This window comes from Nesoenas mayeri, assembly GCF_963082525.1.
Source record: "Nesoenas mayeri genome assembly, chromosome: 4".
NCBI lineage: Eukaryota > Metazoa > Chordata > Aves > Columbiformes > Columbidae > Nesoenas > Nesoenas mayeri.
The window spans coordinates 50,081,709-50,109,213 of NC_137540.1; the positions used below are offsets into that span (position 1 = coordinate 50,081,709).

The window sequence follows — 27,505 nt, forward strand, 5'->3', positions numbered from 1 at the left end:
TCTGACAAAGGAAAACATGACGAAGTTTCTTGAAGACAAAATGATAGAGCAAGGAAAATAGTACTGATAGTATGAGTAATAAGCTTCATTGTCATGGTGAAAAATACTAACTGCATCACACAGTTGGCTTTAAATTACTGTGACATTCTCAGTACGGAGATCCAGGAGTCATTTTGCATAGTTTTGTGTAGCTGCGAGACATGCGATCAGCGCCCTCTCCTCCGCGGGCGGCAGAGGCTCCTGCTGCGGTGCGTGACTTGTGTGCGCAAGGCGGCTCCTGAAATCAGCGCAGAGCTGCGCCTGGTCCAGCGGGCAGAGGAAAGGTGAACAGCTTAAGGAGACCCTACAAATGCACTTGTCTCTTCAATTCAAGCATGCAGCCATACACACTGGCTGCATGACACTGCACCAGCAGAAATTATTTCTGCTTAGCGTGGCTTATTCAGAAGACGATTTAGACCTTGTTAATAATCCATCACTGATGTTTAAACATCAGGTACTGCAACTAAATTAACCCTTTCCTCTATCAGCTACACTGTTTAAAAATGCTTGTTATCCTAAAACAGTTAAGATTAGCAATTATATTAAACCTACAGGATTAAGCCAAACAAAAATATTTATTTAGTCATTAGATTTATATAGAACCTTAGCTTAATTAAAAAAACCCCGAATGCACTAGAAATGTGCTTCTACTGTGGATTAGATAGAGTAGAAAAGAATGTATAGCATTCCATGTAAGGAATGAATTGAACATTTCTGGATTTAGAAGCAGTTCATGCCAAGATCGCATATCCTGAAGACAGAGTTCTACATCAACACCGAGCAACTGGAAAAGCATCGGAAAGGTTATACGCTATGGATTTTTAATCCTAAATAATTTGAGTTTTGGCAAAGGAAATCTATCAAACTCTTCACTTCTCTTTCATCTTCATGGTTTTTTTCATTTCAAGGATAAATGGAAGTTGTATCCGATTTAATATCCTTTTTATCAGATGATTGTGCAATCTCTTTATCATACATCCCATTTTGTTTACTGCAGTATCACATTCTGAAAGGAGCTCATAGAAGAGTCTTGCTTTTTAGTTTTGCGAAGCTATGCTTCTGCTAAACAGAGGACATTATGACTGTATGTTGAAAGTACATATTACTGTGTATTGTCCTGTATCTCAAAATCTCTGGACATTTTCAATTGCTCAATCAAAACAAAAAAAAGTAAACGTGTGGTAAGTATTAAAAAAACAATATAAGTAGCAGAGTAACTGGTATTCATTAGCATTGAAGAGAACAAACAGACACAAATGGTTTGAATCATGGCTGTTAATGTTTTGATTCTTTAAGAATTATAATGTTTTTATTTATCTGAGGTAAATACATGCCAGCTCTCCCCAAGGGATTGTCATCTACTCTCCAGCAGTTCTCACAGTAACTGTCAGATCCAAGAATCCATCTACTTCTTGTCACATCTTATAACCTGAACAGTTACACATTTCTGGTTTTGTTAGATTGCTTTACTTCAGTTAAAAAAAAATGCTTGTTGTTTTATTTTCCTCATTATTTGGGAGAGTAATTCACTTGATGATCTTACAAGCCAGAATTCTATGCCTTGGCCAAGGTTGTTCATGTTGAAGAGCCCCTGGTATTCCTGGGTTCAGGCTTTTAACGCAGCTACTCAAAGATGCCTCAAAACTTTTGCCTGGTGCTGGTGGCTTGTGTCCAGTTCTTACGTTAGCAAAGAAAATACTTAAAGTGTAAACTCAAGACATGCCTGTGTCCAAACCTGCACTGGCTCAGCTGAACTTGTGCAAACCCATATGAACAGACCCATGGCCAGAGCCTGAAATAGTAATGAGATGCAAATTGTGCCATTTATTGCCCTGAGATTAAAATCCAAACATGATTTGTTGATCTCTACACATTTAATAGGTGACCAAACTGAAAAAAAGTGAAGGGATATTTATAGTGCTATTGTCTCACTGAAGAGATGACAGAGATAACTTATGCTGGTTGCAAGTCAGAAAGACTGGCTTGCAAGCAGAGCCTTCCTGTGAAAGGTTTGACGTGTGTGTGACAGCTGAGGAGCCGAGCTGGATGTGCATCCTGCAGTGGGTACAGGCTGAGCGGGTGTCTCACCAAGAGGCTCGCTGAGAGCTGCCAAATGACAAGTCCAGCATGGGGAAAACAAGTTTTTCTGCTTCCAGCAAACAGCAGACAAGTCAGGATTTCTTCTTGCATTTCAAGGAGGCAAGAAATTTGTGGGCTTGGTTTGGAATAGTACGTATGATTCCCCCAGGCTTCTGCAAATCTGCTCGATTTTCATTAAGCCAGTCAAGCTATTTCTCATTTACACTTTTCTCTTTAATGTAGATGTGTTCCAAACAACTTCAATAGGAACAAATCCCTTGAAAGGCCAGACTGTACTTACCTGGGACTCGAAACATGCCTGTGAATTTGGGGAAAGACAGAAACATTCCAGACTGGGAGTTTTGGTGGAGCTTGACCAGCTGTCCAAGAGCTGAGGCACGTTTTCACAACCCTCCCTGTGTTCACACATGTTAGTAACAACACACTCAAGGACAATGCTACTGGCTCCTTTCAACTGCTCCTGCATCTGCTTATTTTTAGGAGTTTTAAGAAACTATGAAAACAGTTACTTTAAGGCTTTTTTAGGAATGTCCACAGTAAAGCAGTCAGACTAATTTTCTGGTGTTTGATTTAAGCTGTAAGTTAATTTTTAAATGTAATTAAAATTTATTTTGTGGAATAAAAGAAAATTTACTTAGCTTTACAATAACTATTAAGTCACTTTTTTTTTTAAACTTTCTGCACTTAAACACAGCTATTTTAAATATCTGCAGTTTCATTCAATCATTTTCTTCCAAAACAATTTCTTCTCTTAAGAGACCCAGTGTGAACAAGTCAAAATATGAGTCTAAAAATATAGCTGGCACCATGAAACAGTTTTTAAAAATGGTTAAGTATGCTTAGTTCCATGTTTGGCGAGGTTCCCCAGCCCTTTCTCCCTGGGTAGTTCAGTATGATTCCAGAGATTACTAACCAAGCATGACTACAATTTGAGGTTTCCGGCATATCGCTTTCAGACAAAACAAAGTGAGAGGTGAGTTCTGCAGGTAGCTTTTAATGCAAGTCTTGAAAACTTGAGAAGATTCTGATATTTTTCCCTTCCAAACACATGTGATTGCATTTATTTACATATATTTTTACGTTTTGCTATGCATTTATATCAGTCATTGCCAGTTACCCTTTTCATTCTTAAACAATAGCACAAATGGTTTACAATCATGACACCTCACAATAGCCTCACTTGCCGTTTATGCAAAATTAAAAAACCCAAGCCTAAATACTTGTTCTTTTCTTTTTTCAATCTTCTAGCAAGTCAGAATTTTCTCCTCATTTATTAATAGCTGTGCCTGGCAGAACACACTGAAGGTGCCGATACTCATGATTAATCTAGATGAAGTTCAAGTTAGCTGACAGGAGACAGTTTTCTTCGGTTCTTTATTCGGTTTTACTCATCCCAGGTATCTCCATATTTATTTACTTTAACTGAAGAAAAGAAAAAAAAAGTAGTCACGTATGACTTACTTTAACAGCAAAAGTTTATATTGTACAGTGCCAATAGTACGATGAAATGCGTTATCATTTTAAATGGGGAGTGTCAGTCAGAGCACAACAGACATCTAATTAAAGCTGGTTTGAATGCAGAGAAGAGTTTGTTAATAATTATTTTTTAATGAATTAATATTCAGTCAAGAGGCCTACTGTGCCAATTCCTGCTCCATGGAATTTGTAATTACTTTGAAACAAATGTAATGTGGATGAAACCAAGACAATTGGAGGAAACAGGCAAGGAGTGTTACGATAAATAATGTGGCTACATAATCCAGTTACGTGCACAATTAGATGGATTCAGGATAGTTAAAAACACGTTCAAAGACAAACAAACAAACCTCAGCAATCCTTACTAGGAAACTACTCAGCCATTATTCTTTGGCAGCTTCCTTTAGCATAGGAGTGAGTCAGAGCATAAAAAAACCCCAGAGTACTGGTCTTAATGGATTTATTCAGAAATATGTCACGCTTAAGTGAACAACGGCCAGAAAGTGAATAGATGCTCTCTTGCAAGTGAGCTAGCTGCAAAGCAGGCTGTGACAGACGCCACCACTGACAAGGCAACGGATGATCTGTATGTCCTGTAGGAAGGCTGACACCAGTCAGCCACCCCTTGACAAATCCACTTGCAGGTTAATTCCTAAGCCTACTGTTTATTATTAATACCTATCTGCAGTAGAACCAGTGGAACAGAGCAGAATGTGTGGTCCTTGTTTCGGGGAGATGTCAGCAAACTTGGCATAACGCACGGACAAACCTCTGTTAAGCTGACTGGTATTGCAGTGAGGCACAATGAGCAGCTCTCTCAAAGTACCATTTGATTTCCAGTTCTATTACCCGTGGCAGCTGAGCAGGCTGCCCTCGTTCCCTGGAAATCAGTCCAGCCCAGATGACTCTGCCAGTGCATGGATTTGTACGGCTACAATGAATAGAGAAGGTTCGAGCAGATGGAAGTTAGAGCTGCTTAAGCCTGGTTTAAGCATGGTCTGTTTTCCCTCCTGCAGAAACCACTGTCTCCCATTTGCTAGTCTGGTTCCTACAACACAGGGATATGAGGAGGAACAAAAGGGAAGGACTCGGCTATTCAGCAAGTAACATGTCCAGTGGGACACGAGAAGCTAAATTAGATCTTGGCCCACAACATTAGCAGAAGCCCTGAACTGTAGATTTAAATGTGCTTCCACTCTTAAAACATTTCTGAACTTCTGTAATCCTTCCTTACTCTTTTTCCCTGAAAATATGAAGAGATACTCCTAAAAGTTTATTTACGAATCTCATGCACTGCTCAGTTTAGTTCTGTTCTCAAAGTATGACCATCAAACAGAACACAGAAACATAACAGAGTGCCACATTTGATCAACATTTTATGGAGGCCTTCTGTAGACCTCAGATAACTAAAAAGAAAATAATGAATGCATATTCTCATTTCACAGCCACAAGATTTGCCACAGAATATGACAAGGTTTGCAAAATGCTGCTTTAAGATTTGTGTGTATGGTTTTCAAGTGGCATGTCCAGGCTTTCTATTTGTGGAGAAATATCTTGAAAAAGAAACGTGTGTAAATCAATGAAGTGTCAGCTGATGTAGCTTAAAAACAATCTGAAACTACAGCTTCAATAGTGTTGTAATATCTCATTTGGCACAGGCACGTGATAAGATAAAAAGGCTTCCATCTTTGAAATAACAGATTTAAATCATTACCTAATAATTTTTTATAATTTTTATTTCAAGACCGTGAAGATTTGCCGAAGAGAGATGATCTGGAGAAAGTAATTCACTGACGCTCTTAAGCAACACAGTTCCAAAGCTTCCTATTACTGCTTCAGAACTTTTTGCATTAATAGACTTTTCTATACTTACTACCACCTGTTATGCCTCATAGGAGACATGAGCTACTCCTGCAAATCTTCTTGCAATGTGATTGGCAAGACTGGACACTGCGCACAAACCCAAACAATTCAAGCTGACTGGTCCAGCAGTGCGTTAAATGGCAAAATGTTCCTCTTGCCAACATCATTTTCATAGATGTCACACTAAATAAAAAACTTCTAGACCAGGCAATTATGAATTGCTTCTGTGTCAGCTTTTCAAAAAACTGAGTCCAGAAGTTGACTGAATGGCATCTTATTCTTCAGGATGCTGCATTCTTATTTTGCTATGTAAAGTTCTGTTTTTCACTGTGAAAACAAATCTCAATATTGCTGCCAAACAGTTTCCTTCTTTTGAGTTTTAATGTAGAAAATGAACCTCTACAAACAATGCCTCTATAGAAATCCTCTAATTCCACATGAAACAACTCATAAAAATAAATACCTCCCCCTTCAAAACCATCAACCACATGCTCTATTGTGAGAGAACAATGCTATCTAGAACATACACCCCCTTCCATAGCTCAAACTCTTATTTTTCTGAGCTCAGAGAATGCTTTGTTGAAAGAGGTTGCTCAATACATTCAATACACCAAAAGTTATGAGATCTTTAGTCTGGCACTGAGCAATGTGGCTGGAGAAGAGGAATTATAATTTGCTATTAGAAGATCAATACTTTTGAAGCAATAATTAATCTGAAATATGAAACTCCAGACCACATCATGAGATACTTGCAAATACTGTAAAAATAGATTGCTTAAAGGGTAAGCAGAATTAACCCATTTTAAACATAACTGCCAATATTTAAATTTACTATGTATTTCCGTAAATCAGTATATTACCTTCCTTAGCTGTTTTTTCCTGTGAAAACTTGCTTGGAGTTTCTGCCTTCGGTGGTAGCATTACATCGTATGTCTCCCTGTGTTTATTCCTTAATTCTTCATATGTGATGCCTTTTTTTTTACGACTTTCTTCTGGAATTGGAGCAGGTTCTGAAAAAAAAAGACAAACACCAAAATGCTAGAAATGGCGTCACACCAAAACCTGGCTGCAACCTATTTTAGAATGCCAGTTAATTACAGCTCAATCCCAAATGAAAAGCAGCATGACAGCTGCAATCCTAAATGCAACTGGGCATGTATGTCGTCTTTAATTAATCCATTCCTTTTACCCTTTTCATTCTGTCAAACTGCTTTGGCAGATTGGCATTTAATTCTTCTTCATTTTACACAATGGAGATCCTAACAACTATATGTTGTTGAGGGATAAAACAGTGCTGGTCACTTTATGTAAAATTTATTACAATAATACATTTCATATATTTATGATTTCTGAAGAGAAATCTAAGTGAAGCTCAAGGACTTGCATTCAGGCTTTAAATTCTGCTTTCAAAGAATTAGGGCTACATCCATCATATGTCACCTGATCAACATTTTATCCTCTTATCTACATTTATAATGCAAAATCTTGGTTCTGTAATTAAGGTTCTAGCAGCTATTGATTTGTGATGAAGTGTAACTACAACTGACACATTCACATCTGATACTTTTGTACAACTAAACTTGAGTTGCATGGAAGGGCTTTCTTTGTGAAATAAAACTTTTTCCATAAAGGACTTAAAAATCCAAACTAATTCAACGTATGAAACTCTGCACTTGACAGTAATTTCTTCCTTTTTGCACCAGAGCCCTGAATTCCGAATTGTATGTTTCCCCTGCAGTAGCTGAGGAGAGACTTGATACTGGAAGGAGGGGAACAGCTGCACAGAACAGGACTTGAAAACCATTTCAGTTCTCCCTGAGAAAATCAGCTGTTGCCAGACAGAACAATATGCGTTCAGTTCTCAGAAGATTTGTGTTTGTTACATTATGAAAAACAGTTTAATGTCACTGAATTATTGTAGTATACAGTTACAGCCCCACTGCTGGTGACAATGAAATAACCTCTGAGAGGCTGACAGACCCCTGGTAAAGACTATTTAGTGCAGACTATTAGTCTATTTAGTGCAGTGAGAGGATGGCACATTCATCTGAATTTCAATCAAAAGGAACTTCAAGTCAGGCTGAGTTTTTTTCAGGTTTAGTTTCACAACAGATTAAACCTTTTAAGTTAATTTACAATCTTTACTTGCAATGAGAGCTACAGAACATGAAGAAACCCCCATATTTAGTTTGCAGTTGGAACACAGAATAATACATACATTTACCTTCTGTCTAAACACAATTCTGGGAACTTCAAGCTATTTCATTCAAAACCACTATACTGTACCACGGATGTTTGCATGGGATGAAAATAGTTTAGTAAGAGAAGGATCTAAGTCAAAGGCAAGAGTCATTGTGCCACAAACTGCTAAATATTAAGACAAAACACACCTTGAACAGTGTAATCAGTAATTCCTGTAGGTGAAGATTCATTCAGGGAGGCACTGAATGGAACAGGTTCATAACTGGAGAGGGCTCTATCTGTTGAACTATAATCATCCGAGTAGCTGGAAGAAAGCGGGAACCCAGCTCTTGGAGAAGATTCAGGAAATGACTGAGAAGGCATGTCTGAAAATTCAGACTTCCGACCAGAACGACTAGAAAATAAGGCAATTAAATATTAGATACAGAAATACTAAAGTTTAAAATGGAACTATAAGAGTAAGAGTATGTGCAGTTCAAGAAAATACTCTTACTTTAAATGGTTTAATTTCCAACGTGAATTATCATCTTAAAGTTTGGAGCATATTTTTTTTTTCTTTACATTGCAAAGATCTATATAATCCCTTCCCCAACACTCTTCCCTTCCTCCCACAAACTTAAGGCATACCTGAAAATCTCCAGAACAGAAGACAAAAGACAAAGTATTTTGCACTTTACAAGACAAAAAAGACAATCCCTTCCCACAGGGAGTCCTCACAGCAGAAAAGACCCATCAGACACAAATACAGGGTGGTACCTGGAACTACAATTAAAGATCTTGAGGAGGAGTTTGCAACTTAAAACCCTTCATCACTAGAAGCTGCAGTAATTGATCAATACCAAGCAGCAGGAAAAAAAGGAAAATGAAGAGCTATCTTGGGGAAATTAAGTTCTGAAGGTTTATTGAGTAGCTGACTTCAGCAGAAATAACAATGCATTTTCTCTTAAGAGAGAAAGGTAAGATCACATAAAGAATATTCTGGAAACTGAGGCGTGACATTGTAAAGCATTTGCTACATACTCAGGATGGCCCTGCAAACCACTATACGACACATCTCTTTATCAAGAATGCCACCACTTGGTGCCACTAGAATGTCTCTAGAATATTTATTAATATTTTACTTGAAATTTCTGCCTAGCTATACTTTTAGTTTCATCTGAAAAACATTTGCAATTAGTCTTTGTTTGATTCTCACAAAAAACATACAGACCTAAACCATCTTGTTGCCTCAATTATATTTTTAAAGTGTATGTAAACACAGCTTTAAAGAACTATCTCATCTTTTAGCTCCCTACCTATTTTTGCCTGCAAATCAGAATTACCAAAATACATTAACATAGTAGACGTATAATGACCATGAAAATGTAATGATTTCCATTGCTGGCTTAAGAGAGGAGCATCTATGGACAATAATGCAATTTGAATTAATTTAATCATTCAACCAAGTGAAAAAAAAAAAAGGAGAATTTATCACTTAGGAAATAAAATTTTACAGATACAAAGGAATGGTCCATTAAAGGTTGAAGGGACTTATTGGTGCCGCAGATGATGGCATTCAAACAGGTTCTCAGCTTGAGTAAACACGGTTAATGACCACGACAATTTCTTACTAGAAACCAGAGGAGGGGGGGTGAAGGGACAAGTCCAGCTCCAGTTCAGCTGAATTTATACAGTAGATGTATAAAGTGGTAATTCCTAAAATTATGTTTGATGCCATAAAAACCAAACTTTTCAGAATAAAGGTAAATCTTGTAGACAAATCTGTCATAAATCTGTATTTATAAAGTAATTAAGAATTTAATCAAGTCCTTTACGAACATTTAACAAATCTTAGCACATATGTAGCAGGACTCCTACTCACTATCCATTTGCTCTTCCCCCGGTTTTGAGTCAAGGGTTTAAGTGAGATATTCCGAAAGTACTTTGCAATTAAAAACCACTTGAGGCAAGAAAACATGTTGGAACAAAACAGGAAATAGTTTTAAGAACTTGATGAGTTTCTCATATGTACCTCATAATGCTGTTGCAGATGTAAAGGATTTAAACAAACAGCAGTAAGTTTGACCACCATGCTTCTTCCTGCACTGATATTGTTTACTAAGCTCTTTCCTTTGATAAACACTGAAATCATTTCCACCCTCTTCCTACTTCAATCAAACTAAACTATGGGAAAAACTTCCAGAATGTAACACTATTTTATTTCAGTTAACTTAGTTTACTTCTAAACTAAGGAGGCAACTTCTTCTGTCACACTACCGTAAGTAAATTCCACAGGAAAACAACATCTGAATTTACAAGTAAAATGTTTCTTTTTGTACTCCTCAAAGTGATCAGCTGTATGTAATGAGCTCAACATGCGTGTTTAGACCAACTGCTACAGATATGGCTTCTTGAAAGCGGTAGATTTGGGGAAATAGGGTTAAGAGAGAAGGTACAGCGGGCTGCAAATGTAGTCTTGATCTGTTAGTGTTTAAAATGTCCTATTCAAGAACAAGTTTCAAATTTAAAAGAGAATTAAATTCTTACTTATGTGAACTATGTCTCTGAGCTTGTCGTAGAACATCTCCTATTGGGGAATCCTTCAGTTTCTTAAATTTCTCACTACAGATTGGCAAGTAGGATATCTTTCCAGCCAGGTATCCACACATTCCAGCAACTTTTTTAAAAGAAAAAAAAAAAAGATGGTTTTATATGCTATATCATAACATTCATCACAGTTATAAAATAATAATTTCAAATAAACTATACAGTACCTTGAATTAAATTAAAACCCCAAACAAACAGTTTAGATCTAAACCAAAACGATGCAGTTACCATCTCTCTTTGGTTCTTTTGCAGACAAAGGGCACTAAAAACAAATGCAACAACTGAACAGAGACATAGAGCAATGATTTACACATGGCATGAGCATCAGATGATTTCAGCTAGTACTTGATGAATGACAGGTGACAAAAAAAGAAAATAATTGCAATCAGTTTTTCCCAAGATCCAGAAATAAAAAGTAACTATCAAATATGACAAAACAGTCAGGAATAAACAAAGGCAGTAAATTTAATCCATCAGAATAGTCAGATCTTGAAAAGGCAAACTACTGAATTAGCTGAACCCTTGCAATCACTAGGCAAATGCTTTCAATTTTTCATCTGCTAGACAGGATATAAGAAGAAAAAATCATGATACTTCCTTCTGGGCTTAAAACCGATTATTTCCATCAACCGATTATTTCCATCAACCAGCTCCTTCAGGTTTAAGAGTGGGTCAAATAGAGTATGAAGGACCATGAAGGATTAAATGGCAATTAAGAGAAGTTTTGTCTGTTGACTTTGTAGGAGAAAAGGACTAGATCCTTCTTTCATATGCAATGAGTATTTTCTAAATACAAAGACTAAAGACTATCAATCATCTTTAAGCTGGGAAAGAGTCAATTACTGGGAATCAATACAAAAGGGTATTTTACCCAATCCTGCTGTACTGGTACCAAAATTGCGATCCCTGTTCCAGTGTCTGTATTTTCAAAAGGAGGTTAAAAATCGTTACCCAAAGGAAAAGAGAACAGCCACAACTACAAGTGAAGTTTACAAATGAGAAATGTAAGGGTGTAGCTGTTTAGCAGGTAAAAAAAAAAAAACAAAAACCAAACAACCAAAACTGGAAGACATCTCAAATGCTACAACTATGCACAAAGGGAAGAATTACAAGCCCCTAAAAGGAAAAACAGTCCAACAAGAATTTAAACTAAATATTTAGTAAAATAAAGCTAAGCAGCATAAATTGCAAAGAGAAAGTATCATTTTCTTGAGGCTTTCCAGTCACAAAAAGTGGAAGCATCTCTCTGGAAGATGTTTCACCCAAAGTAATTATTGGCTGAAGTATTTGGTTTATCTTACTACAGAACTAACAGCCAGATGAGCCACATTTTCAAAGTTAGCACATTAAGTGAGATACTGTTGCTCTCTGCTGCTTCTGTATTCTGTAAGCCCTTAGAGAAGCTGATCAGAGATCGACAGAAGATGCCAGGTCCCGCTGACAGCTAACGTGATGGTGAACACATGGATCTCGCCCTTCTTTGCCAATGAGGGATGAAGGACCAATAGCTCTACCTTATGCTGAAGGGGATGCTGCCAATGTGGTGCATCAGTCACAACTAACTAGAAGTTCCATTAAATTGTCAGACTGCTTAGAAGACTACTGAAGAAAGTAATGAGTAATTTCTATAGGGAGAACATCCTGGAATCTGAAAATCCCTACCTAGAAAATGAAACACCTCTCAACTTCCAGATAAAACCAAGAGGGACAATGCAGGGAAAAATGCAAGACAGAGACTAAAAAATCCTGACTCAGCTATGTTGGTTAGATATAAAAAACCAATTACTGTAATCAGGCATGGATACTCTTCAGAGTAAGAATCTAATAACCAGAAGTGACACAGACCGTTATTGTAATCAATAGATGCAGCAGCAACATGCTCAGAGCAGGGACACCAGAAAAGCAAGAACTGTCTCAACTGCATTACTGTTGTTTAACATCAGGTAGCTATGAGTCAGCAGCAGTGCCTGGAACTGCATCTGCTCTTCTGTCAGAACTCATGGAGGAAAAAAAACCAACCCAACAACAAACCAAACCACAACTGCATTGGTTCCTTTAATCAGATTTCACTGCAGGAAGAATGCGCAGTTAAATTAGGAGACATCATTTGGACTGTAAACTACGTCCCTGGCAATAGTTTTCAGGAAGATCCTGTAGACAGTAGGTGCATCCGACCTAAACAATATGAGGATGAAATGAAACCTGCTTAATTCAGGCCTTTTACCCTCCAGCTACATCCTAGAAAAATCCCCGTATTTAAACTGCACATAAATCACAAGAAGTTACCTGCTGGAAAACGACCAAAACGCACACCTTACGGAAAATACTGTAGGATAAAATGAAAGTCTATATACCTACCAATGTACATCAAAAAGGAAAAGCAAGAAGTATTTTGGCTTATATAACCTTAATATCAAGAATAATTGATCTGGTCCAGCTGCTCCTTATTTTTTCCCTTGATTTCAAAACTTAGTTCTATTAAACAGGAGGAACATGGCCCTTAACTAGAAATCTCTAAGAGCTATCAGGGAAATAGAATTCTATTATTTAGTAGAAATGTTTGTTATAACATTGTTTGGTGTTCAAAGAAAGCAAGTAGAATTTAGCATAAACAAATGGCAGCCCTAGTCTCTCCCATTCATTTATCTGCTTAAACAACACTTCCTTCACCACAAATCATGGGCTTTACCCTCTTCCCACTGAAGTAAACTGTACAAGTAACTGCCTGTATCTGGGCAGATTGGCAAGATGGCAACTTCCTGTTTTACTGTCATGGATTACGTTGAAAAGGTTAATTTGTTAATTCATTTTTGATTACATTTAATCCAAAATCATTCACATTAAATTGCTCTTTTCCTACAATTGTACATACATAATGTCCAGGAAAAAAGGCACTAAAATAGCCTGAATGGGACAAGTGAGATGCATGAATAAAGACCTTCAAATTAGGAAGGGAGGGGTGGGTATACTCTGGCAAAGTAATTTAAAGCAAGCTTGTACAATATCTATTTACAATGTTTTAATCTTAAATTCTTATACTTGTCAAGCACATTTCAAATCTTACAATTTTACGGAAAGCCTGTAAACAAAACTTGTCTGAAAAGTGCTGCACAAATTCAAAGATGGTGAACAAATGAAATGCTCTACCTCTGACACTGGATGGGTTCTTGCAGTGTGAGATGTTGTAGTTAAGAAACAGAGCTAAAACATTGCAGACACAGAATTAACTGCAAGAAGGTGGAACTTATTTATCAGATATATCAGATCATTTACTCCTATCATCGGGCACATCAGCGTAAGCATTGATTCTACCATTCCGTAAGTGCCAGATTCTCCATGTGGGATGGGGTAATCCTGGTTATATGTACAAATTGGGGGATGAGAAGCTGGAAAGCAGCCCCATGGAAAGAGATCTGGTGGTTTGGGTTGATGGCAAGTTGAACATGAGTCAACAGTGTGCCCTGGTAGCCAAGACGCCAACCATGTCCTGGGTGCATCAAGCACAGCATTGCCAGCCGGGCGAGAGAGGTGATTGTCCTACTCTGCTCCGCACTTGTGCAGCCTCACCTGGAGCACTGTGTGCAGTTCTGGGCACCTCGATACAAGAAGGACATCAAACTACTGGAGTGTGTTCAGAGAAGAGTGACCAAATTGGTGAAAGGTCTCAAGGGCAAGAACCTCACAGGCAAGAAGAGCAGCTGAGGTCACTTGGCTTGTTCAGGTTGGAGAAGAGAAGGCTGAGGGGTGACCCCATCGCAGACTACAACTTCCTCAAGGGAGGCAGAGGAACTGCTGATCTCCTCCCTCTGGTAACCAGTGGCAGGACACAAAAAAAATGGAATGAAGCTGTGTCAGGAGAGGTTTAGATTGGATAAAAGAAAGGGGTTATTTCACTGAGAGGGTGCTCGGTCACTTGAACAGGCTCCCCAGGGAAGTGGTGATGGCACCAAATCTCTCAGAGTTCAAGAAGCATCTGGACGATGCTCTTAGTCATATGGTTTAGTTTTAGGCTTTCCCACGAAGAGAGGGAGTTGGACTTGACAATCCTTATGGGTCCTTTCCAAGCTGAGATACTCGATGATTCTATAGAGTGGAGTCACAGTGAATCAGCCAGCTGGTCTCATGGGAATTACATCTGTGCAACAGACTCCAGAACCGAAGGCAAAAATACAAGCTGAATTTATATGTAGCTTTTACTTACATGCAACTTTTGTAAAAGAGCCAAATCTTGAGCTATCTCGTAAAACACCTGAAAATAAGCATCAAAATAATTAGTAATAAGATAAGAATTAAACTGAAAAACATTAACTGCAGTTATGTTTGTAGGTTAGTTTGTAGTTATGTTCATAGGTAGCACTTACTCTTTTAGACTTAATGTTGAAGAATAATCAAGAAAACCTAACATCTGAATTCTCCCCAAATTATAAATACCTAAGAACTACTTCTTTAATATCACACACAGTATTACTACACACTATAGAACATTTTCTTTCATAATCACTGAGATACTGAGTTTGCCAAACAACATAAAATGAAGATGAATTTGATTTTACTTTAAAGTTTTGCTCCTTCTTTAGTTTTAAGAACTGCAAGTCATGTAGTTAGAGTCTGAACTTCTTTTCATTACAAGCAGGTTAGACATTATCTTGTTAAAGTAACTTTATTAGCAGCAGAAATATATTTAATCTGAGCAAATCCAAATTAACTCAAAGCATGTTTACACTTTACCTCTTCTTATTAAGAAACTAGTAGCAAGCATGCTCACTGCAGCCAAAGGAAAAGCTGTGAAGAAGAAGAAAAGCTACTTAAAACATTATTTTCAATATTTTCAACTACATTTAACAAATATGCAGTAACAGTTGCTAGGCCTTACTAAGAATACAACCATATATATAATTAACAAACTGTATATTAATTACAAAACATTCGCAGTTCCAGATTGTAAGTTCCACTACAAATTATGCAGTAGTGGTTAATGAGTCATCCTGTCTTCATTAGACTTCCTGCTTCCTAAAACACAAAAGCCAGTGCCGGATGGGATAAAGCTATAAGGACAAGATCACAGGTCTAGCTACAACCGCAACAGCATCAAGATGCAGAACTTTAAACCAGAGAAGCAACACACTTATACAGGATGAAAGGCAGTTACATAGAAGCCAGCACCTCTAAAAATCGTTGATAACCAAAAGTCTTGATTTTGTTTTAATGTAAGAACTTTGGAAAAAGTCTAACTCTAATAGACATATAAACTACACTGATTAAAATTAGGTAAATTAGGTTCTAATCACCAGCACATTAAAGAACAGGGCAGCATTTTCTGTAGCTTACGGATCAAACTATACAACTCAGGGTAGGGTCAGGAATGCAGAGAAGACAATAAACATGGGAGAGCATTACTACCCATCACAATCAGTTTTTATCATATTGAAAGACTTCATGTGGCAAGAAGCATTTGAAGATGGCAAGAAACAAATGGAATGCTTATTTCAAGCAATGATAATTATGATATTGGGAAGATTAACTTTTAAACTATTTGTAAAGATCACAATGCCCACATGAGATACGGTGACACTGAAATAACGAGCATGACAGAAGACTAAAGTTCACTGCAGTAAAGATTTACATATGTCATAATGAAATCACATTTTAAGCAAGTCTGAAAATGTAGATATTACAAAAAGTCTCAATGACTTTACCTAGTGGAGAAATTTTTTCAATGGCACTACATGTTTATAGTGTTTTGATGCACATGATCTGTTCATTAAGTTCATATTTGAAGATAAATTATATTTTTAGAATATGAACAGCACAGTATTAAAACATACTTCGTAAACTAACCGTTTATTCCTTCACAAATTCTGACAGATCTAAAGTAGATTAGAAGTCCAACCAGCATTTTAGGGTAAAATATGACTGGGTGTCACCTTTAAGAAAAAGTACTGGCTCCTTGGTTCACAAGCAAGATTAAAGTAACACTTTATAGAGAATAACATCTTCCAATCTATTGAAGTTTAAAACCCTGATGCTTTTAGAGATTCTAGACCTAGATTTTCCAAAATTTAGACTTCCAGATTTTCTTAGGTGTAGAATGGCGGTGCAGAATTCACGCAAAATAAATTGTAAGAGGAAAACCAAAACACACACACACACACAAACCCCCCTAAATCAACCAACCAAAAAAACCCCACAAAAAAACAAGGGAGGGTGTTTGAAAACAAAATAACTTTTTACAGAGGACTTCAGTCTACCCTTCCAGGTTTGAAGTTATTTATGGACCCAACACACATATAACAGACATCAAAAGCAGGTCACACACTTCCGGGGAAACAGCTGCTAGTATGTGAGCATATAAATGGCCTAAAATGGTAACTGGAAATTAAGAGAGTAATAGGTAAATGAAAATTTGGTTCATACATAAAAATTAATATGAATAATTTTTCAAGTGTAGAAAAAAACCAAACCAAACCAAAAGCAGCTTAATAAATCAGAAAAGATAAATACTTTTCACTGCTATGGGAAAAAAGTACTTTTTCTGCTTCAGGAACAAAACAAATCCTAGGAAGCAAAATGGAAAGCAGATACATCAACAGCACATAATTAAGGATGTGAATGTAATGTACCCTAGTCAAAAAGCTTTTATGTGAAAAAGTCATATTGATCTAGTTTGATTTTGTTAGCAAGATTAAAATTGCAAAGCAAAAACTGTAGATTGTAATGTGAATTTTACAGTATTAGAATTTACCTTATATGGTAATGTGATAAAAAACCCCCACAATACCAGTAAAGCACCTATTAAACTGAATTATACAATTACTAGCAAGCATTTCTGAAGTAGAAGCTGTCAGTAGAAACTACAGCAAAACAGAGAGGGTTTGTAAGAACTGGCAAAAATTTAGTACAGCTTGAAACTTGAATAAACAAACTGAAATTACACAAATTTATAGTAAGATCTGTGAATAACAAGAGCTGATACAATAAGAAGTGAGAATATCAGGGCAGTCACACAGGCAGCCCACACCTCTTGCAAAGAGCTATTCAAATAATATGCCTTTAATACAGGCAAAACAACAATCTAGGTACGTGCAACGCAGAACAATGAAACAAAGACAGGAGACCTAGAAAACAGCAACAGGCCTTAGGCCATTCTGCTGAAATAACAGGACCCCTGAAAAAAAATTCTTTCCATTACTGTTGTAGCTCCCTGAAGTGAAATCAGTCAAGAAACTAATAAGGGACTTCTCAACCATACCTTTGAGATTTTTCTTCAGTCTCTGCATGAAGGTCAATGAGGCAGCAAGTTACATGGCAAACCAGAAACTCAGAACACCTCAAGAGAACAAACAACTCCCTCCCCTCTTCCAGGAGAGAGACTGTCAATAAGCCATAACCAATTGCCATCTTATTACTAATGAACCTGACTCTTTTCACTTATACAAATACCAGGAAAATGGCTAGATTTTAGCAAATAAGCTAAAGTTTTCTAGGGATTTGAAAAAAAGTGGAAGAGGAAAATGTCAAAGTAATGGAGAAACATAAAGCAGACTTTGAATTGTTAATTCAAAATCACAATGCCATAGAAATGGCCCCTGAAAGTACTGGGTGCCAGGAGAAATCAGAGTCCCAGTGTGCTAAATTTAGCGAATCAGCTGCTAAATTCTTCATCTGTCCTGGTTTCTGCTAAGCCACCTATCAGCACCAGCAGACATCTACTAGTGTGTGACCAAACAGTGGGTCACAATCTCATCAGAAGGCTTGGTCAAATCTCTTGACCAGGTCCATGAAAAACAGGTATGTCTTTGGATTACAGAAACAAGAAGTAATGCAATCAGTTCTCAATGTTTCATGAAAAAAAAAAACAATATGACCTTGATATTTCAAATAAAACAAGACACAAAGTACTCTGTGAAAACAATGCAGATTTATGATTCCTTTATATTAGCTGCAGTACAGAAATCATTACTGACTGAAGAATCATGCCTAAGAACCTTAGATTTTATTTACAGGGGAAAAAGCCCAAAAGTCTGGCCATGCACAGACACACAAATTTTCTCCAAAAATTGGGATGAGCGACTACTTCTACGTTGTTCTCTTCACAGATCTCCAGCAAATGGAAAGCAATGCTTCTAAACTAAACTATCTTATTCTTTTATTCTAAAGACAACAACAACAATTGAAAATAAAAATAGAGAACTAACAAAAAGAATATTCAGATATAGAAATAAATGAGACTTCATTAGTTATATCTATTTTCAGACTTCTAATAAGCATATTAATTTAAAATGTGAAGGGATCTTGTTATAAAGCATAAACCTTACAAAACATGCTGCACCTTTTACAAAATTCCTGTCCTGCAAACTTTTAACAAATGTAAATCCTACATGGATCAACATTTACATGCAATTTTAGACCACATGAAGCTTGTTAATGAACTGTTGTGATATAATGACCTGGGCCTTCCTTCCTTAATGCCTCAGATAACAAAATCTAAGGGTGGAAGAAAAGCAAACCAAGTTTACCAGTAAACTGAACTTACCTCTATAGCGGGCACTCTCTTCAGCACATTCCTTGAGGAGCCTTCTTTCCTCCTCTGTCGGCACATAAGGCTTAGGTACTTCCCTCTTTCATTAGGGAGATAAAATAGATAAGAATAAGCAAAAGAAAGCTCAAGGGGGGATTTTTCAAGTAAAAACTTTGTCTAACTTTCAAACATTGCAGTGTCTCCACTTTCACACAGCTACACTTAAGGAACTGGTGCACTTTGTCTGTTAATGTCATATGAAACATGTAACTTAAAAAATGCAATGCTTCTACAAATCATATGAGAGCGCTGAAAATATTTTGAGCAGGATCAAATCCTAACGCAGCTCACTCCTTTTCCTTCAGAAAAACCTGCTTTGCTTCTTGCAACCAGCCTTCCAGATTGAGGAGTTCATACAGCTGGTTAAATCCCTTTCAAAAATACTTGCCAGGGTTTTAAGTGCACACTGCGAGTTGCGTGCACACCCCCAGTGAGGGCTGGCCAGCTGCTGTGCCAACAGCCCAGGAGCTGCTCCCAGAGGTGCCCTGAGAGGCTTGTGACCGGGCACCCTGGCCGACCGCCGGCCGGGGGAAGGGCAGATGCGCGAAGGCCACCTGTACCGGGCAGCACGCCTGCACAGACGCCCTCCTTTAGGAAAGGCCAACGGCAAGGCCACCGGCAAGGCCTCCAAGGCGCCGTCCCCGCAACCCTGCTCCTGGCAAGGCCGGGCAAAGGGCTGACAGGAATCCCTCTGCCCGGGCCCCCATCCTGCCGCCTCACCCCCAGCAGAAACAACCCCAAGCCCCACTAGGCTGCCGCGGTTTCCCACGGGCAGCTCCGCGGAGCGAACACCGGTACCTCGGCCGAGTCGCCGAGCTCCCCGCCGCCGGGACCCTGCCCGGCCTCCATGGCGGGGCGGGGAGAGCAGCGCGAACGGCCGCTGACCCGGAAGTCAACACGACGTTGCTCGCCCCGCTGGCTCCGTGCGCATGCGTGGAAGCGGCGGCGGGCGGGACCGAGCGGCCCCGTTAAGAGGCGTGGGGCCTCGGTGCTCCTCTCTGGGGCCTGGGTAGCAGACGGGTTTTGACTCCGCCATCCGCGCTCCGCGGCCTTCCCCTGGGCTGAAACCTGGCGGAGAGGCCCCGCGAGTGGGCCTCGGGGTAGGTCCTGGGGGCCGCGGTGCTGCCAGAACGCCGCCGCTGCGGGTGAACTCGGGGCTGCGGCCAGGGGCCGGTGTGCGCTTGTTTGTGTTCAGCGGCGGCGTTTCCTCCCTGGGAAGGTCGAATGAGGGCGGTGGAAGGAGCCAGAATTAACAGCTGAGGCTCAGAGCGTTCATCTCAGTCGAGAATGCTTCCGTCCTGTGCCTTATCTTGTTTCCTGCCCGCTTAAAGAACGCTGCCCGCTGACGCGTCGGGAAGCCGGCGCTGCCTCAGCTGCGGTGGGTCCTGCCCAGGTAACCCATCCGTGGCTGGTGTGTGTCACACAGCGTTAGGACCTGCCATGGACCTCTGCGCTTGGTGACGGCCTTTGGATAAATGTTAACAAAAACCTTTCATGGGTCCATGCCCAGCTTGAACAATAGGTATGTTGCCAATAGGTGTGTTAACTGGTTTCTACAGATACGTGGCCAGAAGTGACTGAAAAGAAAGGATCCCTGATATCTGTGAAAGAGTTAGAGTTAGGACCAAGCAAGAACCAGGCAAGCAATTGCCTGAACTTGAAAGTAGTAGATGTTTGTTGGCTGGGATTGTAATGAAGTGGGAGATGACAAGTCTACATGCTTGGCTCCAGCTAATGCTGTTGAAATGGCAGCATTAGTAGATCTTTGCAGTCTGTCAGAAATAGGGAAAAGCTGAGGAAAAAACATAAATATGTTTCTAATAGTGCAATGTAGGCTGTGGCATTCTGTTGTAAACAATCAGTGCTGTGGCTTGAATTTACCATATCCTGATCTGCCTCTACTTGCTTGGAATGCACCACTCCCATTCAGCCTTTCCTGCAGCAAGCCATTGTCTGTTCACCCTGGAATTCAAGTGAAGAGGCTTAAATTGCTGCTGGCTGTACAAAAAAAGGCCCTGCCTGAAGATAGGAGAGGGAAGGGTTTAAAGGTGTCTGAAATTAGTAGGAAATGTGGATGTGGAATGTCTGAAATTAGGAGAGAATGTGACTATAAAGTGAGCACTGTGGGCACTCAAAAGTTATAGGAGTAGTGTGTACAGTGGTAGGTTGGGCTGCCTGGAGTGTCTGTCTGCACCAAGAAAGCTGTAGAGAAGATGAGTTTTTAAGTACTGGATTCTTGAAATAAGATGGGAGGATAGGACCAGAAACTATGCATTGCAAAGTTCTTAATTCATAGTGCTCATCATTAAATAGAAAAATTATTTATTTCCATGAGATGGCTCTACCTGATAATGTAGATTACTTCCAACTTTCATTTCTGCCGGTCACCTGAGCCCACGCTAATGAAGTTCTGCCCAATACATGGACGTGAATTATACACATTATTCATCAGAGAGCAAAAGATTTTGGCCTTGTTGGCTCACAGTAGTTTTATTTGTGGGGCTATAGCACACTTAAGTGTGGCAAATGCATTTGACCCCCACCTCCAGCCAGCAGTTTATTTCATGCGTCTTCCTGCTTGTCTTTCAGCATATTCTAGGTGGAGTACTACAATGGTTTATTAAAACCTGCATTTTTGTAGGGTAGGATGTGTTTATGGACTATACCATCTCTAAAGGTGGAGTTTCAGTGGGGAGGAAATGAGTATCAGTCTCCTTCATTGAAGAAAATAAAGACTCTGACTTGTTGTTTTGCCTCTCTATGGTAAAATTTATAGTTATCCATTCAGTTTCCTCACTCTGCTATCCCTAAGTCCCTCTGACTTCCAATGGAGAAAAAAAATGAAGTAATGAAGCAAACCAGTGAGTTTACTGTCCTTTCAGAAAGCTCACCTAATGCAATCTGCTTCTGAAATACTTAAAGGCACTTAAAAGCTTCACCTGGCTACATATATCTGGTTTTTTTGCTTAGAACTGCAGTTGTAAGTCTACATTCATTAGAGATAGCAGAGCATATCCACATCCTTGGTGCTTTGTTCTCTGTCCTCAAATCTTTCTTTGAAGTTCACCCATAGAAAGAAATCGTAAATGATCCCCCTCTACCACTTCCTTTATAGTCATACCATCTTGCAACTATTGAGAACTTCAGTTTAAAATTGGTGGCCATACAGTCAAGTCCTTCTGATGCATTATATGAAATCATGTGCTCAGGCAAGGTGTAAGGCTGGCTTTTTAACCACATTCTATAAATCCGATCTCTTGAATATTATTTTTCCTACCTTCTCCTTTGACAGGTGCCATTACCCAATTTGGTATTTTTGTTGAAAATCTATGCACTAGAGTAGTCCTTTAGAGATGACAAAGTAACATTATTTCCCAGGGAGTTCTGAGCTGTTTGTTTTAATGACATGCGCAGTGACTTGTATGTTTTAGCAACTGTTTTCTAATTGCTGTTTTGTGTGTGTTTTTAAATGTGTATAAGCTACAAAACGGATAATTTGTAAAGATAAATAGCATAAAGTTAAGTATTTTTGCACTGCTTCAGGAGTAAAAAAAAAAGATGCATTACAACTCCTCCATTACTCTAAACTTTAATTTTTATTACTTATATTCCTCACTCTTGGATGACACTGAGATTTAAAATACTGTAATACTGAAATTTGATTTTTAACCTTCAGAAATTTGAAACAATTTCTTTTGAAGAAGATGGATGCCTCAGAAAAGGAAAAATGAAAACTTAAGGAAAAAAAGGTTCTCTTAAAGTGAACTCATTACTTATGTAACAAGAAGTTGGTAGATGTGAATATTGGATAGTTTCTAATCGCAGTACTTTGCAAAACAAAGTCACTGGTGAATATTCAGAACTCTTGAAGCTGGAGCTCAAGAATTAATAGGGTGAGTTGTGAGGCTGTCAAGTGATTTAAGAGCTCCTCTTCTGGACAAATTCTTCTTCATCCCCGTGTTTAAAGCTAGTGACAGGTTTTATACAGATCCACTGCAAAGCAGAGTTGGCTTTAGTTTTGCAATATTGGATAAGACGTAACTGAAACAAGTAAACGTGTGAAAGAGTTGGAGTATATGCTGATCTGGTAAGGAAAGTTGCCAAAGCAAGTACTGTAAGTTTATGTGCTTGAGTACATAGCTGGAATGGTGATTTTTTTTCTTTTTTCTTTGGCTGCTGTTTTTTGCCTGGTGCTGTGCACAATAGAGTAAAACACAACAGCCGAGAGCTTCTGACTCTTCAGTGGTTGCCAAGAGTTAACAGGACTGTATTTGGAAAAAAATCACTCTATCCCTAATGAAGAAATAACAGTGTTTCATAAAAAAAAAAAAAGAGCATTGCTATTACTATTGCAACTGGTGGCAAACGATCAGTTATTTGCCTGAAGCATTATGGCACATCAGCAAGAAACAAGAGTAGGTGTCTTTGTGGAGCTGATACTCAAAGCCTCAATTAGTAAGGACTTTACCCACATTGATAATAATTACTACTACTAACAACTGGTACTGTAACATACTTTGAGAAGTATTTTACATGTTAAGAAATCCTTAGGGCTATTTTGTAAAGCAGGCAGGTACCAGTCAGGAGAATCTGGGTTCTGAAAGTGGTATAATTGTGCATCTTGTAAAGTTCAGGTGCTCAGGCTTAAATACTAATGGTCTGATTTTTCATTGGCAGTGGTGTTCAGCCGCTCTTGTTTCAGTTGCTTGGATGTGTACACATTTATTTGGAAGATCAGGCTGAGCTCCTAACTTGCTTCTGATTTTCAAGTTATCCCAACTTGTGACATACTTTGCTTCAACCAATTGTCTGAAATATGCAGAACAGCAGTAGTAATGAATCCTGTTTTTCTTGTTAGGTGTTCTATTACTCAACATTTAGGCTGTGGTATAGTTGTTAAAATAGAGTTAAAAACAAAATCTAATTCAATTGACAAAAATCTTAAGGCCACAGGAGAGAGTTAACCTGAAATATTATTCTCAGCTACCAGTATATTATTCTTATTTTTCCACTCCCTCTTTCCACTTCCTTGGTTTTTGCAAGTTGATGTACACTATCTGTTTCAAGAGTGTGCAGCACATGAGTAGCTGGGCATGAAGGGACCTTTTACTACAAATAAACCAGAATTGTACAAAGCGTGTAACAGAACTTGGAGCTCCTCATAACAGAGAATGGCAGCTGTTGTGCTGGTGCATTTGTTGTTTGTAAAAAAAGCATACTTTTTACTCAGTTCTGGTTTTGTTGGATATACTTATTATAGTGCAGTTCCTGCAAGACAGGCTTATATTTGACAGTGGAAAAATGGTGACTTCAGTATTCTTTCTAATACTGTTTTTTGCAGATCTGGAGTTAAAAATTTTATCATGCTTGTCTTTTTTTTCCAAGCCTGGAAGTTTTGAGGCACTCCAACAGAAAATATAGTTACTTTCTAATCTCTTAATGTTGGTACTGTTTCTCTTTTTATTACCATCGGCTCCCCTATCTTTGCATTGTTCAGAAATACATTATTCCATTCAGCCACCAGACTTGTTCTGTTGGTGGAATCCTGGCCAGTCCCAATATCAGACGAATCTTTTGAGCATGTTGTTGTGAATTACCTCATTACCTTGCCTTTCCGTCTCTGTCGCTTGCATTACCACAGACCTCCCGAATTGCTGCCACTGGGAAGGACGTGAAACCAAAGTTAAGTTCCGCTGGCGAAAGCAGCCCCGGTGTTTTACTAGCTGTGCCTCCCGGGAGCCAGGCTGCTGCTGCGGGGTAGAACTACGCGAGTAATTTCTGGCAAAAAGGCGGTATCCGCGCGTTTGTGCAGCTGGCCGAGACACAAGTATTTGCCCTTGTTCCCTCGGGGACGGCCGTTCTGTTCCACCCGGTGCCCAGGGCGAAGGGCGCTGCGAGGAGCGTCCACACGGCAGCGGGCACGGCCCAGAGCCTGCGCGGCCTCATCTCTTCGCTAGCGCGGACCCTTCCTCGATGTTCCCCAGCCACGCAGCTGCATCCCCGGAGGGCCATTCTGTTCTCGGCTACCTGGGCGGTACGGGCCTCGGTAATTGTTTTTAGGACAGCGATGTGTCCTGCTCTCAGCGATGGCGCGGAGGCTTCCTTGGGCTGCAGGCGGCTGTTCCTGCCTGTCCCGTCGGCGGCTCTCGCCGCCCTCCCGCTAGGGGCATCCGCCGCCCGCAGGATTGCCCCTCTGGCCGGGGCGGTCCCTGCCGCGGACAGGCTGCTCGGGCGGGAGTTTGTCCGCGGTCCCTCACCCGCCGGCGAGGCTCGGGTAGGGGAAACAGCGCCTCAGAGCGCACCCACGGGCGGGCTGGCGGGGACGCGGAACTGGCTGCCGCCTCGGCCTATTGCAATCGAAGGAAGCTGGCGGGCGCCGCCAATGGGAGGCGCGGCTTCCCCTTCGCGGCCTTGTGATTGGTCAAGGTGTCAGACGGCTGCGGGGGCGGGGCTGGGCGGGCGGGCGGGCTGGCCGCTCGGGAGCCAACGGGGAGGAGGCGGGGGGGCGGTCCCGCGTGAGTGCCGCTCGCCTGCCCCAGTGAGCGTCGGTTCCTGGTAGAGCGGCGCGTGCCAATGGGGAGGTGGAGGGGGCGGGAGGGACGAGCCGGACCGTCGAGTTACCGTGGAGGAGAGGCGGCGTCGGGATAAAGCCGGCGGGGGATGCTGGCGGCGCGAGTCGCTCACCGGCGCCCACCAGAGTCGCTCTGAAGGGGACTGTAGCCGCGCTGAGGCGGCGGCGCCCGGGGTTGCGGCGAGAGGCAGCGCTTCCACCCGCGGCACAGGTGAGAAGGAGGCGGCGGAGCTGGGACCGGCCGCGGCTGAGGTGCGGGGGGAGGAGAGGCCGCCTGCTCCAACGGACACGGAGCGGGCGGGGGGTGTTGCCCCGCGCACGGTCCCGGCCGCTGGCCCAGCCCCGGCCAGCGCCGCTTTGTTTACGGCGGGGAGGGCGGCGTACACTGGGCGGCCCTGCCCGCCGCCGCGGGGAGACGCGGGGAGGGGTCGGCGGTGCTGGCGTGCGCTTGGCGCCTCCCGTCCGCCTCCCCGCCGGGCCGGGGCTCCGGCACTCCTGCTCTGGGCAGACGGAGCCCTCTCGGTTTCCCCCCCACCGCGGCCCGCGCCCTGTCTCCTTCCGCCCCTTCCTCTCGGCCCCGCCCGTGCAGCGCGGCCGCCGGCAGCGGGGTGCGTGCCCGGCCTTTCCCTCCGGCCCGATCGGCGGCCCTGCGGAGCCCCCGGGATGGGCGCGGCGCTCGCGCAGCCCCCACGGGCCGAGCGGAAAGCAGCTGCCGCCGCCGGGCTCTTCCCGCCCCACGCCCGCACCCGTCCGACTGGCTCCGGTCGTCCCCCGCGGTAGCGGGACTGGGCAGCCACCGGCCTGTGGCACTCGGCGGCCGCCGAGGCAGCCGCCCCTGAGGGTGGCGGGCCCGGGCGTGTGCCAGGTCGCCGGGGAATGGCGGGACGGAGCGGGGAGGGTGGCACGGAGCCGGGCTTTGTTCCCGGCCCCGCCCCGCCGCCGGCGGGTGCCCGGGGCTGCGCGGGCGCGGCGGAGCTCCGGCGAGGAAACGCGCGTCCCGGCTGCGGGTGGGCAGGGCGGCGCAGGCGGGCAGCGACCCCCCCGGCCCCCGCGCAGCTGGCCGCGCTCCCGCGGCGGTAAATGAAACTTACTTTACATCCTGAGCGGTGGAGTGCGGTACCTGTGTGCGTGCCCTTCGCTCGGTGTGTAGCGCTTCGCTGGAAGAGTCACTTGAGGGTGACCAAACTTGAACCTAACAGCACTTTAGCAGTCTCACATAGACATTACCAATGTAGCTATGAGTATTGTAGGGGCTTAAGTAGGTTTGTCTTCTCCACTTTCTCATATATTTATATATATATGTATGTATATATATACACATACCTCTGTGAAAGTTTTTGTTGACTTTGACACTCAGCTGCTCAGTGGACAATTCAGTTTGTTTCTTAACCGGAAATCACTGGTTCAGCAATCAGGATAGCTCCAGGTAAAACGTCCTAAGGAATCACAGAGAAAACATTAAAAAAAAAAAAGCAAGCCAAAATATTTTGGTGGTCACTCATACCATATGAGTTGTGAAAGCAGTTTGCTAATACCTTATCTCCAGATGGTCTTACTGTTCCTTAAAACTGTATCAAGAGTGTAACCTAGACTTCCTTCAGACCTACAAATCTGAAACGTGCCTTAGGAAAGAGATACACTAAAGTAGAAAGCAAGTTCTTTACTTTTGCATACACTGCATGGCTCCCAAGCGTAGACTTCATGTACTGAGAAAGACTTAGGTGGTAAGCATGTGAGTGCAGACCAGACAGACAAAGGTGGTTATAAGTTATTGAGGTTGTAAGTGAAGAGCTGCTCCTGTGGGCAGGAACAAGCACTACAGAGCATGTAGGGTACTGCTGTGCAGAAAGTGATTTGCTGGTTGTGGGTTGAGCAAAGAGTGAAATTAACTGTAGTTACTTAAGAAGTATTTCTTCAATGTATTGTTTCCTCAGTAGGCTTGCCTCAGTCACTTTGCTTCTGTGTTGTTACTGTCATGCTGAGGAGGACATGCCCCGAATATTTCAGAATCTCTGTGGAAGATTGTTGAGCCTAGTGCTGGGAAACCACACACCGATTCTTATCTTTTAACACTATCACAGGAAGGA

General features: G+C 41.3%; 2 protein-coding genes across 3 annotated transcripts in view; one reads left to right on the forward strand and one right to left on the reverse strand.

Annotated features, from left to right (window-relative positions):
- Positions 1-2,416: 2,416 nt before the first annotated feature.
- OCIAD1 (OCIA domain containing 1) lies at positions 2,417-19,754 on the reverse strand. Its single transcript, XM_080344329.1, has 8 exons — positions 19,646-19,754; positions 18,803-18,887; positions 14,998-15,051; positions 14,471-14,518; positions 10,210-10,339; positions 7,872-8,077; positions 6,342-6,491; positions 2,417-3,564 (listed from the first exon to the last, which is right to left on the reverse strand). Exons 1-8 carry the CDS (start codon positions 19,694-19,696, stop codon positions 3,527-3,529), a joined length of 762 nt encoding a protein of 253 aa, XP_080200455.1. The 5' UTR covers positions 19,697-19,754; the 3' UTR covers positions 2,417-3,526.
- A 457-nt stretch (positions 19,755-20,211) lies between these two features.
- The window catches only part of FRYL (FRY like transcription coactivator), a 170,770-nt gene continuing 163,476 nt past the window's right edge, over positions 20,212-27,505 (forward strand). Inside the window, exon 1 of one of the 2 annotated variants that reach the window (XM_080343143.1) lies at positions 20,212-20,369. The gene's annotated coding sequence lies outside the window, so the exon portion shown is untranslated. Of the gene's footprint in view, positions 20,370-25,485; positions 25,630-27,505 lie in introns of those variants that run through there. The other variant, XM_080343142.1, reaches the window with a different exon arrangement.